The 25,774-nt window shown below is 42.4% G+C and overlaps 1 protein-coding gene across 3 annotated transcripts in view; it reads right to left on the bottom strand.

Annotated features, from left to right (window-relative positions):
• The window catches only part of nlgn3a (neuroligin 3a), a 203,250-nt gene that overhangs the window by 9,074 nt on the left and 168,402 nt on the right, over window positions 1-25,774 (bottom strand). For all 3 annotated transcript variants that reach the window (XM_084697319.1, XM_084697321.1, XM_084697320.1), the window contains 2 exons: window positions 4,153-4,250; window positions 3,304-3,995 (listed from right to left, as the gene is read on the bottom strand). In XM_084697319.1, coding sequence (XP_084553445.1) covers window positions 3,304-3,995; window positions 4,153-4,250 — 790 coding nt within the window. The remainder of the gene's footprint in view (window positions 1-3,303; window positions 3,996-4,152; window positions 4,251-25,774) is intronic.

Here is a 25,774-nt window from a genome sequence, read left to right as displayed (position 1 = left end):
TTATGCAAGCCATTTCATGCCAGCCTGTCACTGGGTCTAACATTTACAGTATATGAGGCACAATACGGTAAGGGCACCACAAATGGCTTAATGCATAACCCCCACAAGAGATGGGGGACAGGCTGTAACTTAACTTGTCTACAATTCCATCATGATTGACAGCCAATACAAGTACCAGCGTACTTTTAAGTCAAAATGCGTATCCGCTACACAAATTGCGTACAGGTTGGCAGGTCTGCTTATTGATAGAACGGCAGGGACGGACTGGGAGTAAAAATAGGCCCTGGACTTTGATCCAGGCCGGCCCACCAGAATCGGTCCCGTATACGCCACCAAAGCAAGAGCCCTGCTAACAGTGCGTTCACACTGCAGCGACGCAAATCGCTTGCCATCGCTCGCCTTCCCACAGTTCAACACGCTCGGGGGCGTTTCAAACAGATTCATGTAGAAAGTAGTTCTCTAAAGTCACAGTTGTAATAGCGAAGTGTGCAGACTTGGGTTTACGTACTCGCAACATCGATCAAAATACAACTTGTATACAAAATATAAAACTTTTTAATAGACATACACGTTGACGTGTAAAAAACATTTTATTATATTACTCAAAGTCTCTGCTAATCTGTCGATACAATAGGGAATTCCAGCCGGGCTAGCTAGCTAGCTAGTTACCACAGAACAAAGTTACGCAATGTGACAAGACTGAATTTGAAAGTACAAGCACCAACAACTTCGGCAAACTTGCGCCATGCATCGTTTTTTTAAAATTAATATCTCTGTACGAATACAGCTATGTATCGTACAGGACTGGGTACAGTAAGCAGCCACACAAACCATTAGTTTCTCCTCCACCTTGAAACCTAGAAAGCTAGAAATGTTAACTTTGGTTGCTACGTTGCGAGAAACAAGAAAACCCTCTGATTGGCCATCGCTAGCGAAAATCGCTCCTCATTTGCATAAAGTTGAGAAAATCTCAACTCTGTCATGTCGCTAACCACAATGCACCACGCAAGCGATTCGCCTGGCTCCATAGAAAATGAATGGATAACATGTTGTCACTCGCATCGCGTCGCTGCAGTGTGAACGCTCTGTAATGCATGCAAATTCTGTGCCTGTTGTGATGCTAGTTAGGGACTTCCATGGTTAATGTGGGCGCGCGTATCAAATTTTTTGGGCTGATTTGAGCAAAAAATAGTTTTTGGAGCTTGAAACAAACAAACATAGCCGTTTGTCCAATTGATAAAACGTTGTCTAGTGAAGGTAATTACGTTTACGTTTCTTAGCCTGGTTTTCCATCTTTATAATGTCTCAAATTAGCTTTTGATCTGTCAGTGTCACAGTTGTGTATAAGCGGCACTAAGGGCTGCATACGTTCATTTGGAATTTTCCACCAGAGCTTTAGCTAGCTGGCTACCGTTGCGTTCTCTCCTGCTGTGTTCAATGACTCAATTCATCAAGCTGTAGCTAACGTTAGCTAAGTCTATGTCAACAGAGCTTCTGGGTAACTTAAATATACCAGAAATTATAAGAATGATTGAAACCGTCATTCACCAAATTCAGTAATTTAAATTGCTGAGGCCAGGAGTGCTTTCAGCTTCTGATGGTGGTCTGCACTGGTGATGCAAGGCCCTTGGCGTTAATATTTCCATGCACTCGCGTTCCCTTCTGACACGCACACCTTTTCTCAGTTCACTGAATATGAATACCCCCCCCCCCCCACACACACACACACAGCCCCCCCAAAACAATTTCTCATTGAATCTACAAGATTCACGTAGGTCACCTATTTTGGTTTCAAAACTGCGAATTTCGCCAAAAGGTGAGGGATTTTCATGTCTGAATATATTGGAACATAATATATTACAATACATTTCAAGTCATATATTGGTGAATATATTTTCTTTCCGTAAGGGTATGCTGGGATAACGAGGGTTATCAGGTTTTGTACAAACTACCAATTGTACAAAATAGTGGTCTCTTCAACCTTAATCTGGCTATAGTACTCTCCAGGAGTTCAGACCAGGTTCAAATTAAGTGCTTGGTAATAGCTCTGGCGTGGCCTGCCTATTGTGGCTATGAATAGGTAGCATGGACTCGACTCTGATGGAACGTTGAAGGTCAGAATGAATCAGGCTGCTTCTGCATTGGTGCGAAACTCAAGGTTGTCCATAATCTCTACTGATATTCAGATAACGTGTGTTCTCTGCCTCACTAGCCTAGACGGACGGACAGATGACAGGAGGCCCCACAATAAGCGGAAATACCCACACAGAATTAGAACATCTGCATATTGTAACACTCCGTTAAATCCGACAGGATAGCCAGAGATAGCAGACTGTGACAGCTGTGTAGTCACCAGTCAGAAAACCTTTCAGCTTCCTTGAGAACTCAACCATGTCCTGGACGTTTCTGTCATTGGCAGCTCCCTCCCCCTCCTGGACATCTTCTGTCCAGAGGGTCATTAGGACCTAACCACACCATGGTACCTAAATGTCAAGTGACTGACAGATAGATTGGACCAATGATATACAACTTGGCCGAACCAGGAAAACGACAATCCGAGATTAGGTTGCAGATCGATATTCCTCTTGTTACAGGGATTGTCTGATTGTATTTCAGTTTGTTAGAAGTGATTACCAGCAGTCCTACTAGAGGTGGGGCTGCTTTGAGGTGGGGGAGGGGCAGAGTGTGCTGGGGTGAGAGGGACAGTCATGGAGAGGGGCAGTGATCGACTGAGCCGAGGCTGAGGGATCAATAGTGTCGTGGGCCAGAGTGTGATATGCCTCCCTGATAGAGCTCAGTGTTTCTTGGGCCTCAGTGTTACAGAGCAAATAGTATTTTCCAAACTAAGAAACAGCATGTAGGCACGCTCGCGCGTGCATACATACACACACACACACACACGGTCACACACAAAGTCAGTCAGGCAGGCATACACACACACACACACAGGAACATTTCATCATCCTCAGATTCAATAAATCTCAGATCTAGCAATACCCTGGAGTAACACCCCTGTAAAAAACACAAAGATCTATTTTCCATCTCTACTATTCATTGTACTGCCCTGAAACACAAGAATGACTCTGAAAGATACAGCTTTGGGGAACACAAAGAGCTCGATATGCACACACAGACCAAGCCTAAACCAAGCCTAACAAACAGGTTGTTCTGTCTTTGAACTAACTTAAAACCAAATCCCAATACATGTTGTACTCACCAGCCTAGTACACACACCCTAGACAGAGATCTAACAATGCAAGGCACATTAAAACCAGGACAGCAGAGACTAACTCCAGAACTCACCCCGTCTTGGCAAAGTTGGTCCAGTAGGTCATCACCACCGCACTGAGCATGATGTCGTTCTTGGAGAAGTTGCAGGGGAACAGGTCGGAGGGTCCGATCATGGGAGCGCCAAATACGTAGGGCACCTCGTCGCCGTGTGCCGCATCTGACCAGGCAGGCTTCATCAGGCTCTGACAGTGGTGGTAGAAGGCATAGAAGTAGGTGGGCGAGCCATAGCGTGCATGGAGGTCTGCCGTCACCACTGACGGCTCCACCCACTGGTGGTCGGTGAACAGGGCCACCAGGGTCTTCCGGCGCGTCTCTGGGTTGTCGCGGTCAGCCCAGTCTGTGTACATGAACTTGATGGTTTCCCTCAGGGTGTCCTTCCCCTCTGGGTAGCCATACAGGCTGTCCACAAAGTCTGACACAGAGAAGTCAAAGTCGTTCCCGGAGACGCCGTCCTCAGAGTCCACTACGTTCTCCACAAACCTCAAACCTTCGCCCTGGTTGACGCCCAGCATGATGTCGTAGTTGAGGAACTCGCCCTGCTCCATTAGGATCTCTGGGTCATCGGGTATGACGTCACCGTCAATGACGGGTCCGAAGGCTACGTGGTAGCGAGCGGGCTGGATGTCCTGTTCCACCAGCTCCCTGGAGCTTTTCTTCCTCAGGCAGTCCACCATGTCCAGAGTGTCCAGAACGTTACAACCCACCTGCAAAACAAGAACCACATTCACACACAAAAGTCAGAATCAGAAACAGTCCAAATCCAAGTCAAGTCAGACAGAGAGAGGGAGAGAGTCAGTGGGAGGCAGTCTGAGTCCGAATGGGAACTAGAACTCCAATTAGAAGAGATGAGAGGAAGGGTACCTTTTCAGCCAGGAGGCGTGTGTACTTGACAGGCTGATAGTTGACAGCCCAGCTGGAGAGGGCACTGCCACTCTGGATGATGGCCCTGTGGAATAGTCCTGTGTGGAAAACAAAGGGGAGGGGAGGCGGTCAGAACAGTTTCTTCCCTTCCGCTGTTGGCCTCCTCAACAAGGCCAAGAGCTCACACTGACTGAATGTTTTAAAAACTATTTACATTTTGCACTACATTCAACTCCTGTAATATTGTATATTTTATTTTAATTGTATTCCACATAGTATTGCTAGTTTATGTATCCTTAGTATAGGTAGACCACTTTTAAATTTAAGATTCCTATATGTTTATTGTATGCACCTCCCTGCCAAAGCAAATTCCTTGTCTGTGCAAACATTCATGGTGAACAAATCCATTTCTGATTCTGATGGGAAATTTACAAAATGGCAACCAAAAAAAACACGAACTTCATTGTTGGACACACACACACACTCACTCAGTCACACCTGTTTCCAGAAAATGAACATGATAGTATAATGCTTGTTCTACTGATGGCTACAGATGGTGTGGCCTTACAGACAGGCACAGAAAAAGAAAGGGGTTGGAAAAAGAGGAAAGAAGAAGAGGATGGAAGAGAATAAAAAGAAAGGGGGAGAGGAGGAGTGGAAGGAGGAAACAAAGACAGAGGACTGCAGAGGAGAGGAGGATGTGGGGAAAGAGGATGAAAAGTGAAAAGGAAGTGGTGATGGATGATGAGAGGAGGTATAAGGGGGATGATGAAGAGGAGGGATGGGGGATGTCCTCATAGTCTGCCACGCCTGTGTTCTTCCTGCACTAGTGCTAATCATCCTAGCATGCTTGTGTGTGTGTTCAGAACAGATGCTTGTTTCTGAAGCTCTGAAGGTAGATGGGACTCATTTAGAGAGAAGGTCTGAGGGGAGGGGCCATGGCAGGATGGTTGAAGTGTATTATAGTTAGAGTGTGTCATGGCACTGTATCACTGGATTAGACTACTCTACATTTCTTTGTATTTTTTTTTTAGTAAACTTACTACAATGATTGTTTTTGACAGATTATTACCTATAGGATTGCGATTCGATTAGACAACATTTTAAGCATCTGGATTTGTGTATGTGCATGCTTGTCTGTGTGTGTATGTGTCGGTGTGTATGTTTGTGTGAGCAGTAGCTTCTCCAGCTCAAGCCCTGGCCCATAGAGGTCCTAAAGCTGTGACTCTGCAGGATGTGTGTGTGTGTACGTGCATGTCTGTGTGGACGATGGCCTGTGTAAAGTCCCTGGGAGGGGAAGCAGATGTCAAGGATTTCAACCACTTGAAAGCATTAGAGGGCCAGTCCAAAGATGAAAGATGGACGCCTGGGGGCAGAGGTGGCTGGAGCTTAATCCTCCCCTACCTTCCTATACCCCTCCTTCTCTGTAATCCCTTTTTCTCCCCCTCTTCTACTCCTCATCTTTCCTTCTCCATTTCTCTCCTCCCTATCCTTACCCCTCCTCTCCCCTATATCCCTGCCTCCTTCGCCCTCCTTCTCTCTTCTCTCCTCCATATAAACAGCAATAGTCATTGTACGCAGATACTCTGCTGAAACCCAATGTTGCTGCCACGCTACAGACACACACTCTCCACTGACACAGACGAACACACACTATCCAGAGACATAGCCACACTCTTTATATACACACTCTCTTTAGAGATCCACGCACAGGGCGCAAGCATTCCGGGCTTTTCATATATTTCATGTCACCTCAGGTGGGTCTGTGGAGATTCCACAAAGTTTGCCATGAAGTAGATGTCAGAAGGGAGGACCCTGTCACCTTTCTCCTAAATTACCTTTTCATCTGTGATTTCTGGGTCAATTGAGCAAAAACATGTATAGAGCTGTATGCAAGCTATGTAAATTTGATTTTCTATTGCATAAATGTTCAGGTTGTTTGTGACTTGAGTCACTCTTGAATAAATTGTTAACTTCCTGTCTTCTGGGTGGCTCATTGGCACCCAAGTAAAAAACAGAACACCCGTCTCCCTCAAAATGGTTTTGCCTACCTTGAAACATACTTTGTGTCTTCTTCTGTTCAATGCCCGACCCACTGGCTGGTTAGCTAGATAATTAATCATCCTTGGCTAGGTAGGTTTATTGCAGCTTCATTGTTCAGCCTATGAACAACCAGCTAGCTAACATAAAACCTATGCTGGTTTGCCTTCCTGCTGCTGTTTTTTGCCAGAAGTTCATCCCCTAATAACTGAAATTCAGCTTTAGTGGTGTTAGCTTTGAATATATGTTTTGCTCAGAAGCAACAGCACCTTGCTACAGTAGTTACTAGTGCTGTCAGTTTAACGCGTTATTAACGGCGTTAACGCAAACCCAAATTAACAGCGTCAATTTTTTATTGAGCGATTAACACTCTTTTTGGCCAAGCAAACTTTGTAGTTTTTTTCACATGCTGTTGCAAGAACTACCTACGGTAGAAAAACTACAACACCACACCGGATCTAGCTAGACCGGAAACAAAACAACAGGCACGCCACACACACTTGTTTGGCTTGCGAGCCGGCTAAAGAATAGTAGCAGAGCCCGTTTACGGATATTAGACATTCTCTGGTAGTAGGTTAACGTTACATTTTGAGTGGATGGCGAGCGCGAGAAGCCGAAATGGATGCCAATAAGATTCTGAATGGTTTACTTTTAAAAAGTTGCCAAATGGTTCCATTGACAAGACCAAAGTGATCTGTGTGTTTTGTCGTTGTAAACTGAGCTATCATCGCAGCACGTCCAGTCTGAAATACAACTTGATGGCCAAGCACACAGCCGATGCGAATTCTCCGCCCCCCTCGTCAAAGCCAGGCGATTGCAATGTTGTTTTCAATAAAAAAAATATTTGCACCAAGCAATCCGAACCACTTTTCCATGTTGATAAGAGCATTAAAGAGCATTTGAAAAAAGAACGAGACCAAAAGAAATCAAGGGACATTTAGAATAGATAAAAAATTGCAATTAATTGTGATTCATCGCGAGTTAACTATGACATTAATGCGATTAATCGTGATTAAATATTTTAATCCTTTGACAGCACTAGTAGTTACATAACTTAACAAATTTGTACAGTTACGAGGCTCAGCTGGCTCACATCTTCTTGGTAGGCAGACATATTTATATTCAGAAATCAATATATCATGTATGTTCAGCCTTTCTACTGTCACATTAGACTTTAGGGGTGCTTTTTAAGTTTGGCCCCTGTCACTCCTGTGGTCTGTACATGTGCCTGGGTGACAGTGAACCTCCTTTAACATTCTTAAAGGGGTCATTGACTGGGTTGTTTGGGTACTTCACACTGTTTCTTAACCCTTGTGCTGCCTTCGGGTCACATGACCAAAAGGTTCATAACGAACCATCGTTGTGTTTACCCAATTTTACCCAATACAAAAGCAAATAAAAATAATTTTCTTTTAACCTTCGCAATGTGGGGGGTCTGAGACAGCCCAACGGTTAAAAGAAAATGCTTCACTTTGTTTTTGTATGCGGTAAAGTTGTCGCAAACGACGGTGGGTCACAATGACTGATGTGTACCGGCAGGCCAAGCGGTACGCGGCTTTGCCGGTCGCGGAGGCAAAAACCCGGGCATGGGAGGAGTTTGGCGAGGCCATGGAGAATGACTTCCGAACGGCTTCAAAAAGGTTCTGGACCACCATCCGGCGGCTCAGGAGGGGGAAGCAGTGCTCTGTCAACACTGTATACGGTGCGGATGGTGCGCTGCTGACCTCGACAGGGGACGTCCTGGATCGGTGGAAGGAATACTTCGAAGACCTCCTCAATTCCACCAACACGCTTTCCGACGTGGAGGCAGAGTCTGGGGACATCGAGGGGGGGCCTTCTATCTCTGGGGCTGAGGTCGCCGAGGTGGTTAAAAAGCTCCGCGGTGGCAGGGCCCCTGGGGTGGATGAGGTCCGCCCGGAGTTCCTTAAGGCTCTGGATGTTGTCGGGCTGTCTTGGTTGACACGACTCTGCAACATCGCATGGACATAGGGGACAGTGCCTCTGGACTGGCAGACCGGGGTGGTGGTTCCCCTCTTTAAAAAGTGGGACCGGAGGGTGTACTCCAACTTTAGGGGGATCACACTCCTCAGCCTCCCTGGGAAAGTCTATTCAGGGGTCCTGGAGAGGAGGGTCCGTCGGATTGTCGAACCTCGGATTCAGGAGGAGCAATGGTTTTTGTCCTGGCCGTGGAACAGTGGACCAGCTCTATACCCTCCGCGGAGTCCTGGAGGGTACATGGGAGTTCGCCCAACCAGTCTACACATGTTTTGTGGATTTGGAAAAGGCGTTCGACCGTGTCCCTCGGGGGCTCATGTGGGGGGTGCTCCGAGAGTACGGGGTACCGGATTCCCTGATCGGGGCTGTCCGGTCCCTGTACGACCGGTGCCAGAGTTTGGTCCGCATTGCCGGTAGTAAGTCAAACTTGTTTCCGGTGAGTGTTGGACTCCGCCAGGGCTGCCCTATGTCACCGATTCTGTTCATTACCTATATGGACAGAATTTCTAGGCGCAGCCAGGGTGTTGAGGGGGTCCGGTTCGGTGACCTCAGGATCGGGTCGCTGCTTTTTGCATATGATGTGGTCCTGTTGGCTTCATCGGGCCGCGACCTTCAGCTCTCACTGGAGCGGTTCGCAACCGAATGTGAAGCAGCTGGGATGCGAATCAGCAACTCCAAAACTGAGGCCATGGTAATCGACCGGAAAAGGGTGGAGTGCCATCTCCGGGTCGGGGAGGAGATCCTGAACCAAGCGGAGGAGTTCAAGTATCTCGGGGTCTTGTTCACGAGTGAGGGAAGAATGGAGCGCGAGGTCGACAGGCGGATCGGTGCAGCGTCCGCAGTGATGCGGGCTCTGCATCGGTCCGTCGTGGTGAAGAAGGAGCTGAGTCGAAAGGCGAAGCTCTCTATTTACCAGTCGATCTACGTTCCTACCCTCACCTATGGCCACGAACTATGGGTAGTGACCGAAAGAACAAGATCGCAAATACAAGCGGCCGAAATGAGCTTTCTCCGCAGGGTCTCCGGGCTTTCCCTTAGAGAGGGTGAGAAGCTCGGTCATCCGGGAGGGGCTCAGAGTAGAACCGCTGCTCCTCCGCGTCGAGAAGAGCCAGCTGAAGTGGCTCGAGCATCTGATTAGGATGCCTCCTGGACGCCTCCCTGGTGAGGTGTTCCGGGCACGTCCCACTGGGAAGAGGCCCCGGGGAAGACCCAGGACACGCTGGAGGGACTATGTCACTCGGCTGGCCTGGGAACGCCTCGGGGTCCCCCAGGAAGAGCTGGTGGAAGTGGCCGGGGAGCACAAACCATTGTTATCTCACATATATATTATTATTATTTCTTTTTGCCCCCCTAAAACTTTGTCAATAGGACAAATAGGAATTGGACTACATACACAATGCCTGTGTCAAAATGTTTGTCTTGGTCTCCATTGAGTTGCTTGTATTTGGATTTACGTTCCGTTGCACAGTTTAGGAGGTTACAACGTTTTTGTGGGGACAAAGTGCCTTTAGTTGATGAAGGGTAATCTGTGCTAACTACGTCACCACGTTAACACACGTTAGCAACGACGCATGGATACAACGTGATAGAGACTTTCTAGCTCGCAAATTGGAGCTTGGATTATGAGTGAAAAATACCACCCACAAAAAATCACAACCATTTGGCTTAGTAGAGAAAGCGATTTCGAGTGGAACTGCAATCTTGCATTTTTGATTTAGGTCGTGACAGTCTTTGAAATTTGAGCAAGTGCAGGTCGCCCGTGAGACCGGCTCGTATTTTAGGCGGCAGCCATGCTAGAAAGCGTCATAGTAGTATTTTTTGTAGCTAGCAAATTTTATAGTTCAATTTTACACGAAAAAAATGAAAGAGGGAAATGTTATGATGATATGACTATTGTGAAAACAGCCACGTGGTGAGATTTTAATATAGATTGCTGTAAAAACGTAGATTTGTTTGCTACGTGAGAGCCTGTCAGCCTCCATTGACGATTGCGGCAGCAACAACAGTGTTGTCAACAGTGTTGTCACTCAGTCAACTGTCGATCTGCGGCTGGTGAGTATTTTCTTAATTTCGTAGGCCTACCAGGGTCAATTCCACATGTAAATGGACAGCAGTGTTTTAAAGATATGGCGATTGCTAAGACAGCCAGCGGGTCAGCATAGTTTGTTATTTGTGTAAAACTTGGAATTTGAGTGAGACTGTGGCTGTGTTCGAAAACTTAGACAGCTGTCTTAATCCTTGATGTTTTACTAGACAGGTGTCTAACGAGACAGCTCTGTTCGGGGTAAGGTATCTTAAAACCCGTTGTTTTCGAACAGCCTATTAAAACAGGATGCACGTCATCGCGCTGCGTGTACTTATGTGCTTGTACTAGCGCACTTTGTCAGACGGCAGTCAATTGCATTGAGTTTGTTGTCACACTAAGTCAAGTTAAGCTGTATTTAAACTTGTGTTAGATATAAGCTCAATAGCTCATAACATTTGTGTTTGTATTTCACTCAATTGAAAGGATTATGATTAAACGCAGCAACTAGTGTCTGCACTGCACTGCGATGCTAGCTACTGTACGTTATCGAAAAGTCAGAGCAAATTTACAAATTAGGAGTGTTATCAATAAAATAAGTACATTTTCAGCAACTACACTGCCAAATTCTTGATAAATTTTTGTTCAGATACTGATTTATAAGTACCGTTAGCTGAAATATGAATTGTAAAAACGTAGAGCAATGGCGGTGAAAGCATTCTGTTTAACTTGTTGCCTACGGTAACCCCGCGCACAGAATTATGGGTAATACGTGCCGCCATTAAGACAGCAAGGCAGCTCAGATCATAGATATATATATACACTAGATGTCTTACGGCGGCATCTAGAACGTCCGCACATGGCGGCCATCTTGCCACAGGCAACTCGCTCACCCATAACAGAGTGTTGATGCTACATGTACTTTTTAAATGACCATAACTTGCCCAATTTTCAACCGATTTTTAAATGGTTTGGTTTGTTATCAACGTCAGAGATGTCGCTATTCCACTGCATACTTCTATAAAAAAAAAAATTAAAAAAAATTACAGAATTATTCATAAGTATGCAGTGGAATAGCGACATCTCGGTGCAATCCCTGCACTCCCTATAGTTTCGCCACTGGCCGTGTAATAAGCGGGATAATGTATAGAACGCCGGTCATTATCGGGGAAATAAGCCCCTTCGTGGCAAAACCAAACTGGAGAAAACTCTGCTTCGCGTCGTGCCTAACAACCTGTTCTAAAATCAGCGCAAACCACGACCTCTTGGGGCTTATTGCTTAATTATCACTTACAAAAGAAACATTCTAATTTCCTGCGCTTTCAAACAATCAGTGGAGAGTGGATAGAAACGGCAGCTAGCTTGCCTCTAGCAAACTGCTTTTGAATAAGCCATGTCCCCCTAAATTAATATCGAACTTATTTACATTTTGGGAAACGTATTTTCAGTTAGCAGACGGTACTATTTGAATCGCAATTCCATCTGAAATACTGCCAGTGACAACGTTGTTAGAGTAGCTTGTTTCAAAGGGTGTAATTAATGAATTATGCAATATGAGTAGAATAAATGCTTGAAAATATCACTAGAAGGGAAAACTGACCCACCTGCATCTGAAGCAAGCAAGCACACCCTACAATTTCCCCAGAAATTGTACCCTCTCTAGTTCTTTCTTTGCAAATTAATTGTTTTCAGTCTCTCATGCACTATTGCTCATAGGAGGAGATGTGCTTTGAGTATTTATGAGTGGATAGTCTTAAAATGGCTGCTACACTCTGCCCTTTCGATTGACACCTTGTTTGACCCAATAGGAGCTTCCATGCCCTGGTGACGGCCCTCTAAAGCCAACTAGTTCTGTGTCCTGGCCCCCTGTGGTAGAAATGTTGGTCATATACATAGATGTATGTGTATGAAATCTTTAAGCTTCTATGTTCATTGGTAAGAGACAGGAAGGGAAGATAATTAAGCTGAGTTCGAAGGAATGTGAGGTGCTGATGGCTCTGTGGGCAGTTTGCCATGGGGGATGGGTGAAGCATCTTATATGGCCTTCTGTCCTCTAGTCAGAGTAAGGGGCTATTGAGGCAGTTGCTCTGAACTTTGGATAGAGAAGGACTGTATCCTGTTTCATTGTTTGTGTTAGTTAAAAGTACTGTTGGAAGATGACCACACAAAGGACAGTTGACAATTTGATTGGCCAACCCCTGTAGCTTTATTATGTACTGCTCTAGAGAGATATGCAACTTCAAAGAACTGTGGGACACTTGGTATGAAGTCAAACCGTCGCTGAGTAGTGCTGCCCAATCATAGAGACTGCTGTATTGATTGATTGAACATCTAGAGATCCTTTGTTTTAAGTTCATATAAGTCAGTGGATGTGTGATAGTTCTCCACCCCTCTCTTGAATGACCTGTAGGTTGCATCTTGCATGTGTCTTTCGCTATGACAGGTCCGGAGTACTCTGTTCATGCTTAAGTTTGTGCAAACTAGGGCTGCACAATTATGGCCAAAATGATAATCACAATTATTTTGATTAATATTGAGATCACAATTAATTATCACTGTTATTGGTTGATTTTAACCTAATCAAATTGTATTGTCACAATGCATTGTACCTGCAGAATGGATGTGAATAAAACTCAAAATATACAATCAGTAAAAAACAAATATACCATAACAGAATGTAACGGAATGAGAACATTTCAGATGCAGAAAAGACTAGTTTACAGGTTTTTGGAAAGAAACAGTAGCCTGTCAACACTTTCTGGCTTGAGGGATGAGCAAAGGCAGGTCACAGGTAGTTTTTGGGTAACACTTTAGAATAATGGTCCATTGTTAATGAGTAGCTATGCAGGAAGTAATAGGTAGTTCTACATTTACACTGAATTTAATACTATTAACTAATATGGAACCAAGATTAACCAAGCAGTAATAATAGCGAATTTAGTACAAAGGTAGTTCCTTGGTAGGTATTTGATTATTACTAAATAAATATATCCTCATTTTTGAACTACTTGTGAACTATGACCAATTAAGAAAGAATAACCAATGAATTACTAATCACAAAAGTAAGGTCTAAATAGTGAACAATTGTTTTTTTTAACTCTTAACATGGTCATAACTTTTCAGAAGTTTGTGCCTGAAATAAGTTCTTTGTGGAAACCAGTTTATGAATATTAACGTTATAACATGCCCTGTATGATTATGGGACACGTCCCCCCCAATATTTGATCATACTGTATGATATTGGGACACGTCCTCCGCAACATTTGATCATACTGTATGATTATGCGGGCAATATCGGTGTATCTGCTATTAGGTCTTTCTGCAGCTCAGAAAATATCAAATCACAGCCGGTCCATTTTCCAAATCCAGTCGACTTGGCTTACCGAAACCTATTTGTTCTGAATCCATGTCATGTTTTCCCTAAAGCTAATACTGGTGCAACGTGAATGAGTGAGTTAGGAGCGCGAAATCATTTGGCAGTGGCACATTTTTATGGATGGTAAATATCCAGCATTTAGCTAACATACGATAACAACGACTAGGTGAATTTCACTGGAATTTCGAATTGTAGAATTAGTGCAAATTCTGAATTGTAGAATTAAAGTGAATTTCGATTGCAATACTATACAGTTTGTATGAGGGACTTTTTACAAGCTAGCCGACAGCTAGCCTGGCTTTACAGCTAGCAACAACTGTAGCTAGCGTTTTGGGCCATGTTACTGTTCTCTGATTTGGGTTATCTAGCAAGTTATCTTACAGTCCTGCCATTTGTTCTTTCTTCCTTCATCATTTTTATTCCTTTGGAATTGCGTTGCTGTTGTATTTTGCAGTAGTGGACAATGCTAGACTCGTGAGTAGTGAGTAGGCCTATACCTTGATTTGGGTTAGGGTTAGCCATGTACTTACTTATTAATTATTTAGCCATTATGTTTGACTCAGTTTATCATCACAGTTTGTTGAATGTGTTGAATGTTTCATTCCAAAATACAGATTTTTTTGTTTAAATGCTAGGTTTCATCATTGTGCCAAACAAAGAATGTTTAATTCAGACATATAAAAATGCTTTATTCTTGCATGCCCATGTGCATTTTTGCATTATGTGGGATTTTCTTTTGCGATTTCATGGAAATCTTTCAGTGCATATAATTAAAAAAAATATTATCCTGTCACTGCAGTTGTTTTATGTTGTAAATCTTGTGAGGTGACATGTTAGGGAGGTGTTAACATGTTTTTCACTTTGAAATAATGGTCCAGATTACAGTTACTGCGGGATGACAAGGTAACTCTTGAGTAATTAGTGAAGAGTTAACATGTTTGTCACTTTAAAATAATGGTCCACATCACAAGTAGTTACTGCAGGAGTACAAGGTAACACTTGAGTAATTAGTGAGGAGTTAACATGTTTGTCACTTTAAAATAATGGTCCACATCACAAGTAATTCCTGCAGGATAAGAAAGTAACTCTTGAGTAATTAATGAGAAGTTAGCATGTTTTTCACTTTAAAATAATGGTCCACATTACAAGTAGTTCCTGCAGGATGACAAGGTAACGCTCGAGGAATTAGTAAGGAGTTATACTGTTTTTCACAAGTAATATGCCTATAATAAGTCTAATTTTATATTTGACACACAAGGTACATGCATACATTTCTGTGAGGCACTAGTGATATTCTAACAAACATTGTAATCTCTGGAAGATTTGGTTTTGCGCTTATTGCAACAAAAATACAGGATGCAAATTGTTTTTGACAAGAGAACATCAATGTTTATATTCATATCCTAAAGAGAAGTCCTTCTCAGGCGGCTACTGTAACATAAAGGTAGGCCTTTGGAGTATTAAACATGTTGAACTGACACTCAAGAGCTTATAATAGTAAACTAATCCAATCATGAGAGTGTCAGCATTACTTCCTAATTATAATGTTAAACAAATTATTAATTATTTGTAGTATACCTTGTTTAAGTTTGAAAGTTTTAAGTTTTTAAACAGAGAACATCCATCCTTTGGTAAGAGTAGTCAAAATCTCAACCTGTAGTTAACGTATTTGGGGGGATATAATATTCATAAACTGGTTTCCACAAGAAACCCATTAGAGGCACAAGCTTCTGAAAGGTTATGACCATGTTAAGACTGAAACAACAAAATTAACTTTATAGACATGTTACTTTTGTGATTAGTAATTAATTGGCTATTCTTTCTTAATTTGTGATAGTTCACAAGTAGTTCTCAATAGGATACATGTCTTTAGTAATAACCAAATACCTACCAAGGAACTACCTTTGTTGTAAATTAGCTATTACTTACTGCTTAGTTAATCTTGGTTCCATATTAGTTAATAGTATTAAATTCTGTGTTAATGTAGAACTACCTATTACTTCCTGAATAGCTACTCATTAACAACGGACCATTATTCTAAAGTGTTACCAGTTTTTGTTTGTTTTCTTTGTTAAGATAGTAGCCTTAAATGACTGACTGCTATCTTTTGTGGAATTTTCCTCACATTACTCTGGCCCCATCCACACTAGCCCGGGTAAATACAAATACGCGTTTTTGAATTGAAAACGATCTCCGTCCACACTAACACAGATACATGACAATCGTTGTCATGGTTACACCACTCCTGCCCCTCCCTCCCGCCACGGTGCCCTGTTTACATACTCCTCTGGCAATACTATTCAGTGTTTTAAAATTGTCCCACCAGCTAGTTGTTCAGCCAAGTCTCACCCAGAATCGCCGCTCTATGTTTGGTTTAAACCGTCTTCTTTGCGATGTCCCCATATTGTTCAGGCACACCGAGTACAACGCTCGCCTTCTGCGTAGGAGTAACGCGTATCTATTAAGTGGTAATACTTGTACCTGAAGTACACTAACTAAACAGGTAAATAAATTATAGAGATGGAGCAGCATATTTCTTTCACCTTCCATGTTCATCTTGATATTATAGCTATAGAGCGAAAGCTACCCTTACAAAAAATAAGTATATTAAAGTATACTATAAGTATACTAAAATATGGATAGTACACTTTTAGTTCACTTTTGATATACTTTTAAGTATGCTTCGAAAATAGTTCACTTTTGATATACTTTTAAGGAGTATACTCAGAAAATAGTTCACTTTTGATGTACTTTTAAGTATGTTTAGAAAATAGTTCACTTTTGCAATACTTTTAAGTAGTAGGCTTAGAAACAGAAAATGGTATACATTTCTTCTGGAGTAGGATGTACGTTTTCTATTATTATACATCAAAAACAGTAAAAATAATTTAAAAGTACATTACAGGTTATTTTTTAGATCCATCTCATTCTAATTATTCATGTCTATGAAAATCTATTATGCATTGCACATTGAATATTTTTTTGTTACTGAAGCTGTAACCTTAATTACTGCTGAAAATTTTCTGAAGCCCTATACTCTTATACTAATTATCAATTGGAGTATTTATGAAAAAAAAAAACGAAAAAGCTACTTGAGAATTTGAAGGTTATACTGTCAAACTGACTGAATAACGAAATAACAACGTAACATAAGCTAGTAAATTCCCATGATGCAAAGCGGTAAATAGTGTTAACATTTGCTGATAAGTTTGCCGTTTGTTCGAAATACAAATGTAACTTCATGAATTTTGTTTTGTAAATGTGTCTGCTTAGAATGTAGTGTTTTGTTGCGTGGTAATTGTCATTGTTGTGCTGGTTTACCATTGTAACCATGAGTTAAATGACTGTTACGTTTCATTAGAATAGCTGAATTCAGTAAATGTTGATGCCAGTGCAGTAAGTAGTTTCTTTCAGAATCTGCAGTGTAACTTTGTGAGGTCCCCGTTCTCGCCATGTGTCGCAAGATCTGAGGGGTCTGAGGGGCCCCTAAACATCTTAATTTATTAGTAAGTCATAGTCAAATTAAATGTATTCAGTTTACTCCTTGATCTCCTTACATTAATTGAAAGTGCACTTGAAAGTATTGCAAAGTATACTTTGAGGCTCTTCAGGAAGTATACTTTATGAACTGAAAGTGCACTACAGAGGTTACTTTAGAGTATTCCAAAGTATACTTTGAAGTACTTTAGGAAGTATACTTGATGAACTGAAAGTGAAGTACACAGGCTACTTTACAGTATTCAAAATTAAACCTTGAAATACACTACAAGTGTACTTTAAAGTGTACTAAATGACCTAAAAAGTGGGCCAATTCAGTTTACTTTGTACAAAAATAGTATATAAATAAGTACACTGCTAGTATACTTTAAGTAACATGATAATAATACGAAATAAACTTGAAGTATACTTCTTTTTTTTAAGGGTACCCCCAATGCCATGCCAACTGAACGTCATCGTATCTGAAAAGCTCAGTGGACCCCGCCCACACTACTACGCCAACCCGGCGTTTTCAAATGTCTCCAGCTCGGGGAGCGTATTCGAAAAGCTCAGTTTTCTGTGTCCGAATACGCCGTATTAGTGTGGACGGGAGGTGCAAACGCAGACATATGTATGCGTTTCTAAATGTACTCGGGCTAGTGTGGACGGGGCCTCTGTCCTCTGTAACCGTCTACATCTAGAAACTAAGCTGCGTGGTGCAGGGAACATCTCGGGATCAGACATTAGGTGTATTCAACTCCATGCAGCGCCACAGCCGGCTGCAGCCTGCAGATTGGACAAAGAGTTTATCATAGCCCAATACATAAAATGACAAATTTTCAGACTTTAAAGAGACGTTTATAACTCCTCCCCGACTGCAAGCGTGAATTTGATTGTGGAAAGCCGAAATCGTGATTGTGATAAAAATTCGATTAATCGTGCAGCCCTAGTGCAAACTAAATCAATTATATTGAAACCGGCATTTTGACTATGTTCAAATCTACACAAATCTACAATTTTCTATGACCCCCCCCCCCCCCCCCCCCCAACACACTCTTTCTAAACTAATTTTCTCGAACTGGCTTTGACTGAAATGAGGTTGCTAGCCTTGTAGCTAAGGAATTGCTGTAAATGCTAATACCCAACATGCTAGGTATCTGTGGAGCCTTCAAAATACAAGTCCCAGGCGTAATATAGATAGACACAAGCTGCGTTTCTTGTGTGTCAATCCTAGGAATCAGATAAAGTACTCCAATATGCGTCATGCTTCAGTTTTTGTGTTTCAGCAATACTAATGGGGGATTTAGCTAGTATATATGATAGTTCTAAGTACCACCTTTTATTAGAGATAACAATTATTGAAAATAATACCTTTTTATCCTAAGTATTTGACCTTGGTTACAAAGGGTCATTTTGGAGTCTCCAAAAGGCCCTTTTAGAAAACGCCTGGATGTACTCTTATAAAAACATGTGTCAAATATTAATATATTGTGGTATTATGTTTGACTTTTGACTAGAATTGGGTAAGGCTTTAACCTGTGGTCCAATTCGGTTGACACTGCATGACTATGTTTAGCCTGTGTTCTGCTCCTCTCTCTCACCAACCGTCTCTGGAGGAGGGGATCCCTCTCTGAATTGCTCCTCCCAAGGTTTCTTCAATTTTTTTCCTGTTGGGAGTTTTTCTGGGAGTTTTTCCTTGTCTTCCATGAGGGTTTAGGTTGGTTGAGGGGCAGTTCTATGGGCGTATGTGAAGCCCACTGTGACATGCTTGCATGTAAAAAGGCTATACAAATACATTTGATTTGAATTCTGTCTTCCAGCTAATACCTACCACCTCTAGGCCTCTTCAGGCCTCTGTTTTCAAAACAAAATCTAGGCGGAGATAGAAACTTTCAATTTCCTTGTGTTCAAGCTTCTATTACTCAACACCAGTAGGACTTACAGGGGTCCTGACAACAGTGGAAATAACTACAGTGTCACTTTTCAAAAGAGACCATTTACATGCATGTATTCCATATGGTTCAAGAACAGCTTTCAATTTACTTTGGGTATGCTGTTTAGGCGTTTTCAAGCAAATTTAACAGGATTCTCTGAATAGCGTTTGTAACATTGGTTGGGCTGTAAATGGCCCGGGTGCTGTTCTATGAGCCCTGATGTATCCTGTGAAATAGCCCTGGGGAAAAAGGGCTCCTTTTCTCCTTTTATGGTATGCTAATAAATATATAGATGAGCTGCGCGCTGATTGGTTGGTTTTTAATGAGTGAAGCTGCGGAGCAAAGACAACACGGCCAACAGCACTCACTGAAACATCGAAGGTGGAGCCTTGAAATGAAAACGTACAAATAAATCTATTGTGTCTACACAACACTGTTTTCAACAAATTAAATGGATATCATTTGAAATTATAACGTTAGTTGTTTCCACTTCTGTTGTTGAAGCAAACGGGATCGACTTAGGTGGGTAACGTTAGCACTACAGTACAGTTTAGCAAACAAACTCTTCTTTTCTACTCAGCTTCAGTTAGCTCTAGTTATCTTGCTGAAAAATAGATCTGGACAAACATGCATCTTGAATTGTAGATTTACATGACAACACGGGTTATTTATTTGAATGAAACACAGTCAGGAACATGAAATAACTCCAGCCCCATTGCCAATAAACCAGCTAAATCATCACACATTCTACCGATGCTAGATACAGGCAGGATACTTTATAGTAGCATTGCTAATAACTGTTAGCGACAACATCGACAGCTTGAGGTTGCAATTAACATAAGGTCGGAACAGCACTTCTTTTCAGCAACAACTTCATAGCAAATCCTGTTTTACATTGTCCCAGGTTTTCAAATCTGTCCTTGGTTAAATGGTTCGAGCAAATGTATAATTGAGGGTCGAACTGCACAGGGATCTTCTCATAGACAAACATCACAGCCCGTCGAGTGTTTGGTTCCTTAGGAAGTGTCAGCATTCCCTGTATAGCCTGGAACACTGCATTTACGATGGTCCATTTTTAATATCCTTTAAAAACTCACAAACTTTCTCCTTTGTAATTCCCATGGAAGTACACAGAGTTGAATAACAAACTGTCGTTATTCAACTATGACAAGGTAAAATCGGTTTTGCAATCAATGACCCCTTTAACAGTTATTTAAAAAATCCAATGTGTAATGAATACCACTTGGATATTACAAAGGAAACATTGCTGGGCAGCATGATCGAGAACTAGCAAACGATCAGGGCAATGCACCCACAGCACAAGCCAATAGGACCATTCCAGTCTTCTAATTGGTAAGTGAATGATCATATAAATCATTACCAGGAATGCACATTTGAAACATTCACAATTAAAAAGGTACTTTCTGATTCTGAACTCGTCTTTCCCCACAAATGCGTCAGAGGAGATGGTGGTGCCACGGGAAGGAAGCTCACTGCTGGTCATGCATGCGGCACCTCTGTCTATATCGGACCCAGATAGCTAGCTGGATGCAGAGACCAAGACCATGAAGCTTATGCATAACATTAATTAATTTTAAACAATTGTTTGATTTGAAATGTGTTCATTATTCAGGCAAAGCGATTCAAATCTAATCAGCTGAAGACTTTATCCACACAATTAACGGTGGTTACATCAATCAACTACAACTTTCACTGAATTTACTAAGTTTTACAATATGGGAAATATAATGTGCGTACACATTCCACACTATCCAGATATACAGACACACTCTCTACATACATACTTATTTACTAGATATAGACCCACCCTCCAGAGCCACAGACCATATTCCCAGGTCCACCAACAGTATATCCAGGGCTACAGACACACAAAGCCACAGACACAAAGATCCACAGACCTCTGGAAGTGTTAGTAATCTCAGTAAAGGTACAGCAAAGCAGGCACATAACCTCCCTTATCCAGACAGGTTGAAATAAAACAAGATCAGATTGCAAGATCAGATACTTTTTTGTTTTACCTAAGTATTGTTTAACCTAAGTATTTATTGCATTTGATTTATCTTAAAGTCTTAGTAAATCGTTTTTTATTTTTTGTCATTGAACATTTTTAGAAATGTATTGCTTTAACACATTACAAAGACTATTAACTATGTAGTACTGAATTGTGGAGTTGTACGCACCCGATGATTAATAGATTGACAAATGAAATGGATCATCGTGGAAGGACAAACAAATCGCAACACAGTTATTTCACTGTAGAGCATCTGCTGGGTTAAAACGTTAACTGACTTACTGATCTGTAACGCACACTCCAGTCTCAGGTTCCATAGAGCAATACACACAAATAATACACACAGTCACACAAACATGCGCACACAGAAATGCCATGCCATATTCCTCTCCTTCTATCTCCCCCTGTCGGAGTGTCAGTCCTTTGTACCTGGCATGTTTAGCTTTGTAAAGGCAACAGATATGCGCCTGTCCGTCAGTCTGGGCTGACACCTCGGCACAGAGACGATCCATCACTGGCTCACTCCGCTGGCAGATTGAGGTCAGCCTGAATTATGACTGGAGCTCCCGGGTAATCACTCATCACCCCCCACTACCCCCCTTGGCTCTCCTCTGCTCCAATGTAAGTGGCGCCAGGCGCGGGTGTGTGTGTATGTGTGAATATGTGTGAGCGGGAGGCAGCGGTCGGCCGACCCTGACCGGGCTGCCCCTTTCTAGATGGCCGTTAAACACAGAGCAGTCGAAATGAGGCACGGGCCTCATTGGTCGAGCATGTCACAGGTAATTTACTGTTGATAGAATAGGGCGACCTTGGAGCAGGACAACCACTACGGTACTAATTATGCACACATAAATGCACACACACACAAATTGACGTACACACACACAAATTGACGTACACACACACAGCCCAATCCCCTTCCTGAGGGTGCAGAGATTTCATCCATTCTCCACACATACACACACAACAGCAGAAGCCCTCAGTCAAGTAATCTATGCTTGGCATTTACTTGTGTGAGAATGCTATAGAAAGGCCCTCAGAACAGACTCAGTCCTCGCCTGCCTGACACAGCATGACTCTTCAGATCCCCAGCCATCATAGGCTAGCATGCAAAATAGGCTAGCATGCTCAGACTAAGACAATGACAAATGAAACACTGAGAAAGAAGATTCTACTTAGATGATGTTGAGGAAGGAAACTATCCTAAGCTTGTTGAGGACAGATATTCTGCCAAGCCATCTAAATGCTGGTGCAACCCAGAGCCTAATGTCAGTTGGAGTGTGTCACTGTATGTAGGGGGTTTACCGTAATATTGGCCAAACAACCAAAACAGATTTCCCCTATGTTTGAAGGAAGAGGGGAAACTGAAGTGTATGAACATTAACCAAATAATGCAAATACCAATATAAATACAGTTATTTGACTCTATGGGATAAATCAGAGCAAGAATGGTAAAAGTCATGTTAAATTAAAAGATACATCAAAAAATATTCCAAATGAATTAAATCAATTACAAGGCAAATATGTTACAAAATTAGGTTAACTAATACCCTAACCCTACTCTACCATGATTATTGTAAATCAGAGAGAAAGCAAGAGGTAAGGAAGGAGAAGGAGTAGGACAAGCCAGAGCAGGAAATGAAAAATCCTTTATACCCAAGAACAACCAATCACACCACATCTTGACCCTTACTTATCAACATATGACTAGCAATGCGACAGTAAGCTAAGCAATGACATGTGAGAGCCATCAAGTAGAGACCATCCAGCAACTCCAGATTTTAGCATATGAGAGGTGGGGGCACCCTGCCCTACAGTATCTACAGTGTTGATTGTCCTTGTTATTTTTGACATCAGCACAATGTATACATTTCTCCAAAATGAGGCAGAATATTTTGTCAACCTACAGTGGCAGAAAAGGTAATTTAACCAGTCTGGCAGACAGCTACATAAGATGAAAATATGCCTGCAAAACCCTGACAACTTCAAACAATGTCCTGCAATAAAGCAACCAACCGAGCAACCAGAAACCAGTAATATAGCTGAGCTTGAGGCAGATTTGATGTAATGGCTTTCTTTCTGACTTGCTACCCAGCCAACTTTCTCCCTTTCTCATTCCTCCTGTTTCAATGTACAACGTATTGAAAGGAAAGAACTGAACACAGAAAAACATAACTTGAGAATAGCTTCTACTGTACCTTGCAGTCAGACTCTGGTTGCTAACATGGCCTTGAGCTTTCAATGATTAGATAACTGAAGTCAGCATTTCACCTGATTTTCACAGCTATGTGAAATAGTGCTCATATTTACAGCTTTAAAACATTTGATCTTTTCCCCCACTCGTTCACCCCCGCTTCCATATCTCAGAGGACCTGTGCTGAGTCCATCCCTGCTGATTATTAGACATAAGCCTCCGTTCACTGGAGCCTGAATCCTCTGAGTCCTCTTAACTTCACTGCCTCTCCCTCCCCTCCTTTCCCCACCCAACCCCTCCTCTCCACCTCCCCTCCACGTCCCTTCCTCTCATCCCCTCTTCTCTCTGCTCCCCTCCTCTTCTTCCCACATCCCTCCTCTCTCCTTTCTCCCCCTCCTCTACCTCCATCCCCCCTCCCATTGTCTTCCATCTCTCCCACCCTTCCCTTTACCTATCCAACCCCTCAGTGGGAGTTTACAGTACAGCACTCAGCTGGACTCACTTGATAAACATGACCCATGCTCTCTCCTTTTGTGGTGGGTCTCTCCGTCAGTTAACCTGTGCCCACTATATTTGTGTTTCTGTCTTTCTCCCCCTCTCTCCTTCATGTCATCCCTGGTGTAGTTATGGTGCCATGGGTTCTTATACAGCTCTGTCAGCCGGAACATGTAACAACCCTCAGGACACATGTTCTTGTGATGAGAGCCCAATTCTACCCTTTGTACTCCTCCTATGCTTCTCTCACCCCTGCTTACCTCTATTCCTTGACTCTTTGATACTTAAATCCACCCTCTCCTGTCTTCTCCTCCTCTTTTGCTCTCCTATCCTTTTTTTTCTTCTAAGAAGTAACAACAGGGTGCAGTTTCATGCTCACACACTCACACACACACACACACACACACACACACACACACACACACAGACAGACACACACACAAAAAGTCAGCACAAACACACAACCTTGCTGTTAGATGGTGCATTAGACTAGGGCGTTTCAGGGCACCAAGCAATACTACAAGTCGTTGTTACATTCATATTCTGTGACTTGTTCTGTGTGTGTGTTTTGTGTTACTTGTGTCGTAAACTTCAAATCGATCCTGCTGCGGTTTGAAAGGGCAAGTGGTCGCCGCGGAGACGATGGCACGATCTCTAAGGAATATCTTACACTTCCTGCTATCCCCTGAGGCTGTGTGGACGTGCTGGAAGCTGGCATATAAAGGCAGGCGGTCGGGGGGGAAGGGGTATATGTGTGTGTGAGTGATGAAGTATTTGAGTAATTATGTGCGACAACGTGTATGTGTGGGGGGGGGGGGGTTGAGTGCAACAGTGAGATTTGTGTTTTATTCAGTCTTATATGTGTATTTCAGAATTAACAATGCAACATGACATTAGATGGCTTAAATAGGTCAGGTAGCTTTTATGATTCACCCTTCACTTTTGATGTGCTCCTCTACCTTTTCTACCTCTATTTTTTATCTCTCTCTTACTGTATAACAATATATATATATATATATATATATATATATATATATATATATATATATATATATATATATATATATGTATGTATGCATATGTATATATATGTGTTTGTGTGGGGGAGGTCTTTCTTCACCCCTCATCACTCTTTAGAAATTGTACTTCTCACTTTCACTTGATCCTTCTTCCTTCCACCTCTTCTCCATGGCTAGCAGTTAAACTTCTAACTTCTCATTTACCCAGCTTGTTTGCACACAACATCATGAAAAATGACAGTACAATTGTTTTTGGACTTTGGCATGGATGGAAGATTCCGAATGCATAGTTCATGTATGAACACTGTACATGATAGTCTTTAAATGCAGCTGCAAAGCTATACCAGGACTTAAAGCGACATGCCTGGGAGAAAATATCTTACTGTGTATTGTGTTAAGGTCAAGACCATCCACAGAGAATTAGGATATGGTAGAGGGAAGGATTGCCACAAACAAGAATGACACCTTCATCCAGAAAGCGTCTCTCTTTGGGGGCATTGGATGATCATAAAACAGAATGCCTCGTCTCCCTCAACGTATCTCCTTTCCTATCCCAAAGGCTTCTCTTCTTTCCTCATCCCATGTCCATTCCTCCCCTCCTTTCTTCTTCTCTCTCCTCTCCTCAATGGGACATATGTCTAAAACATACTCTATCAACAGTGTGAGACCTGGTCCCAGGATTGATGTGCATCTCAGACCAGAGAGTGTGATATCTCAGACTAATCACACCCTGATGTCCCCTGATCAATACACACATTCCAGTAAGCCCTATGAGACAACATACACATACATGCACAAACACACACATGCACACAAACATCACTCCAGGCCTGTCTGTGTCTGCACACCCTCTCACTCAGCATCATCCCAGTTTACCCCTCAGTTTACTGATTTATCTAGGCTTGCACACGCACACACACACCTAATCTCCTCTCTCCCTGCTCCCCCAGCCAATAGAATGCTTTCTCCAACGTTTTTCTCTTTTTGCACCAATGCATGTGGCACTAATACTACTGAGACCTAAGAACCACTGATGC

This window comes from Hypomesus nipponensis, chromosome 1 (assembly GCF_054491055.1).
Source record: "Hypomesus nipponensis isolate SF chromosome 1, ASM5449105v1, whole genome shotgun sequence".
In the NCBI taxonomy this organism is placed as follows: domain Eukaryota; kingdom Metazoa; phylum Chordata; class Actinopteri; order Osmeriformes; family Osmeridae; genus Hypomesus; species Hypomesus nipponensis.
Note: the sequence above shows the minus strand (reverse complement) of the source record. Positions and strands in the feature narration are given on the sequence as shown.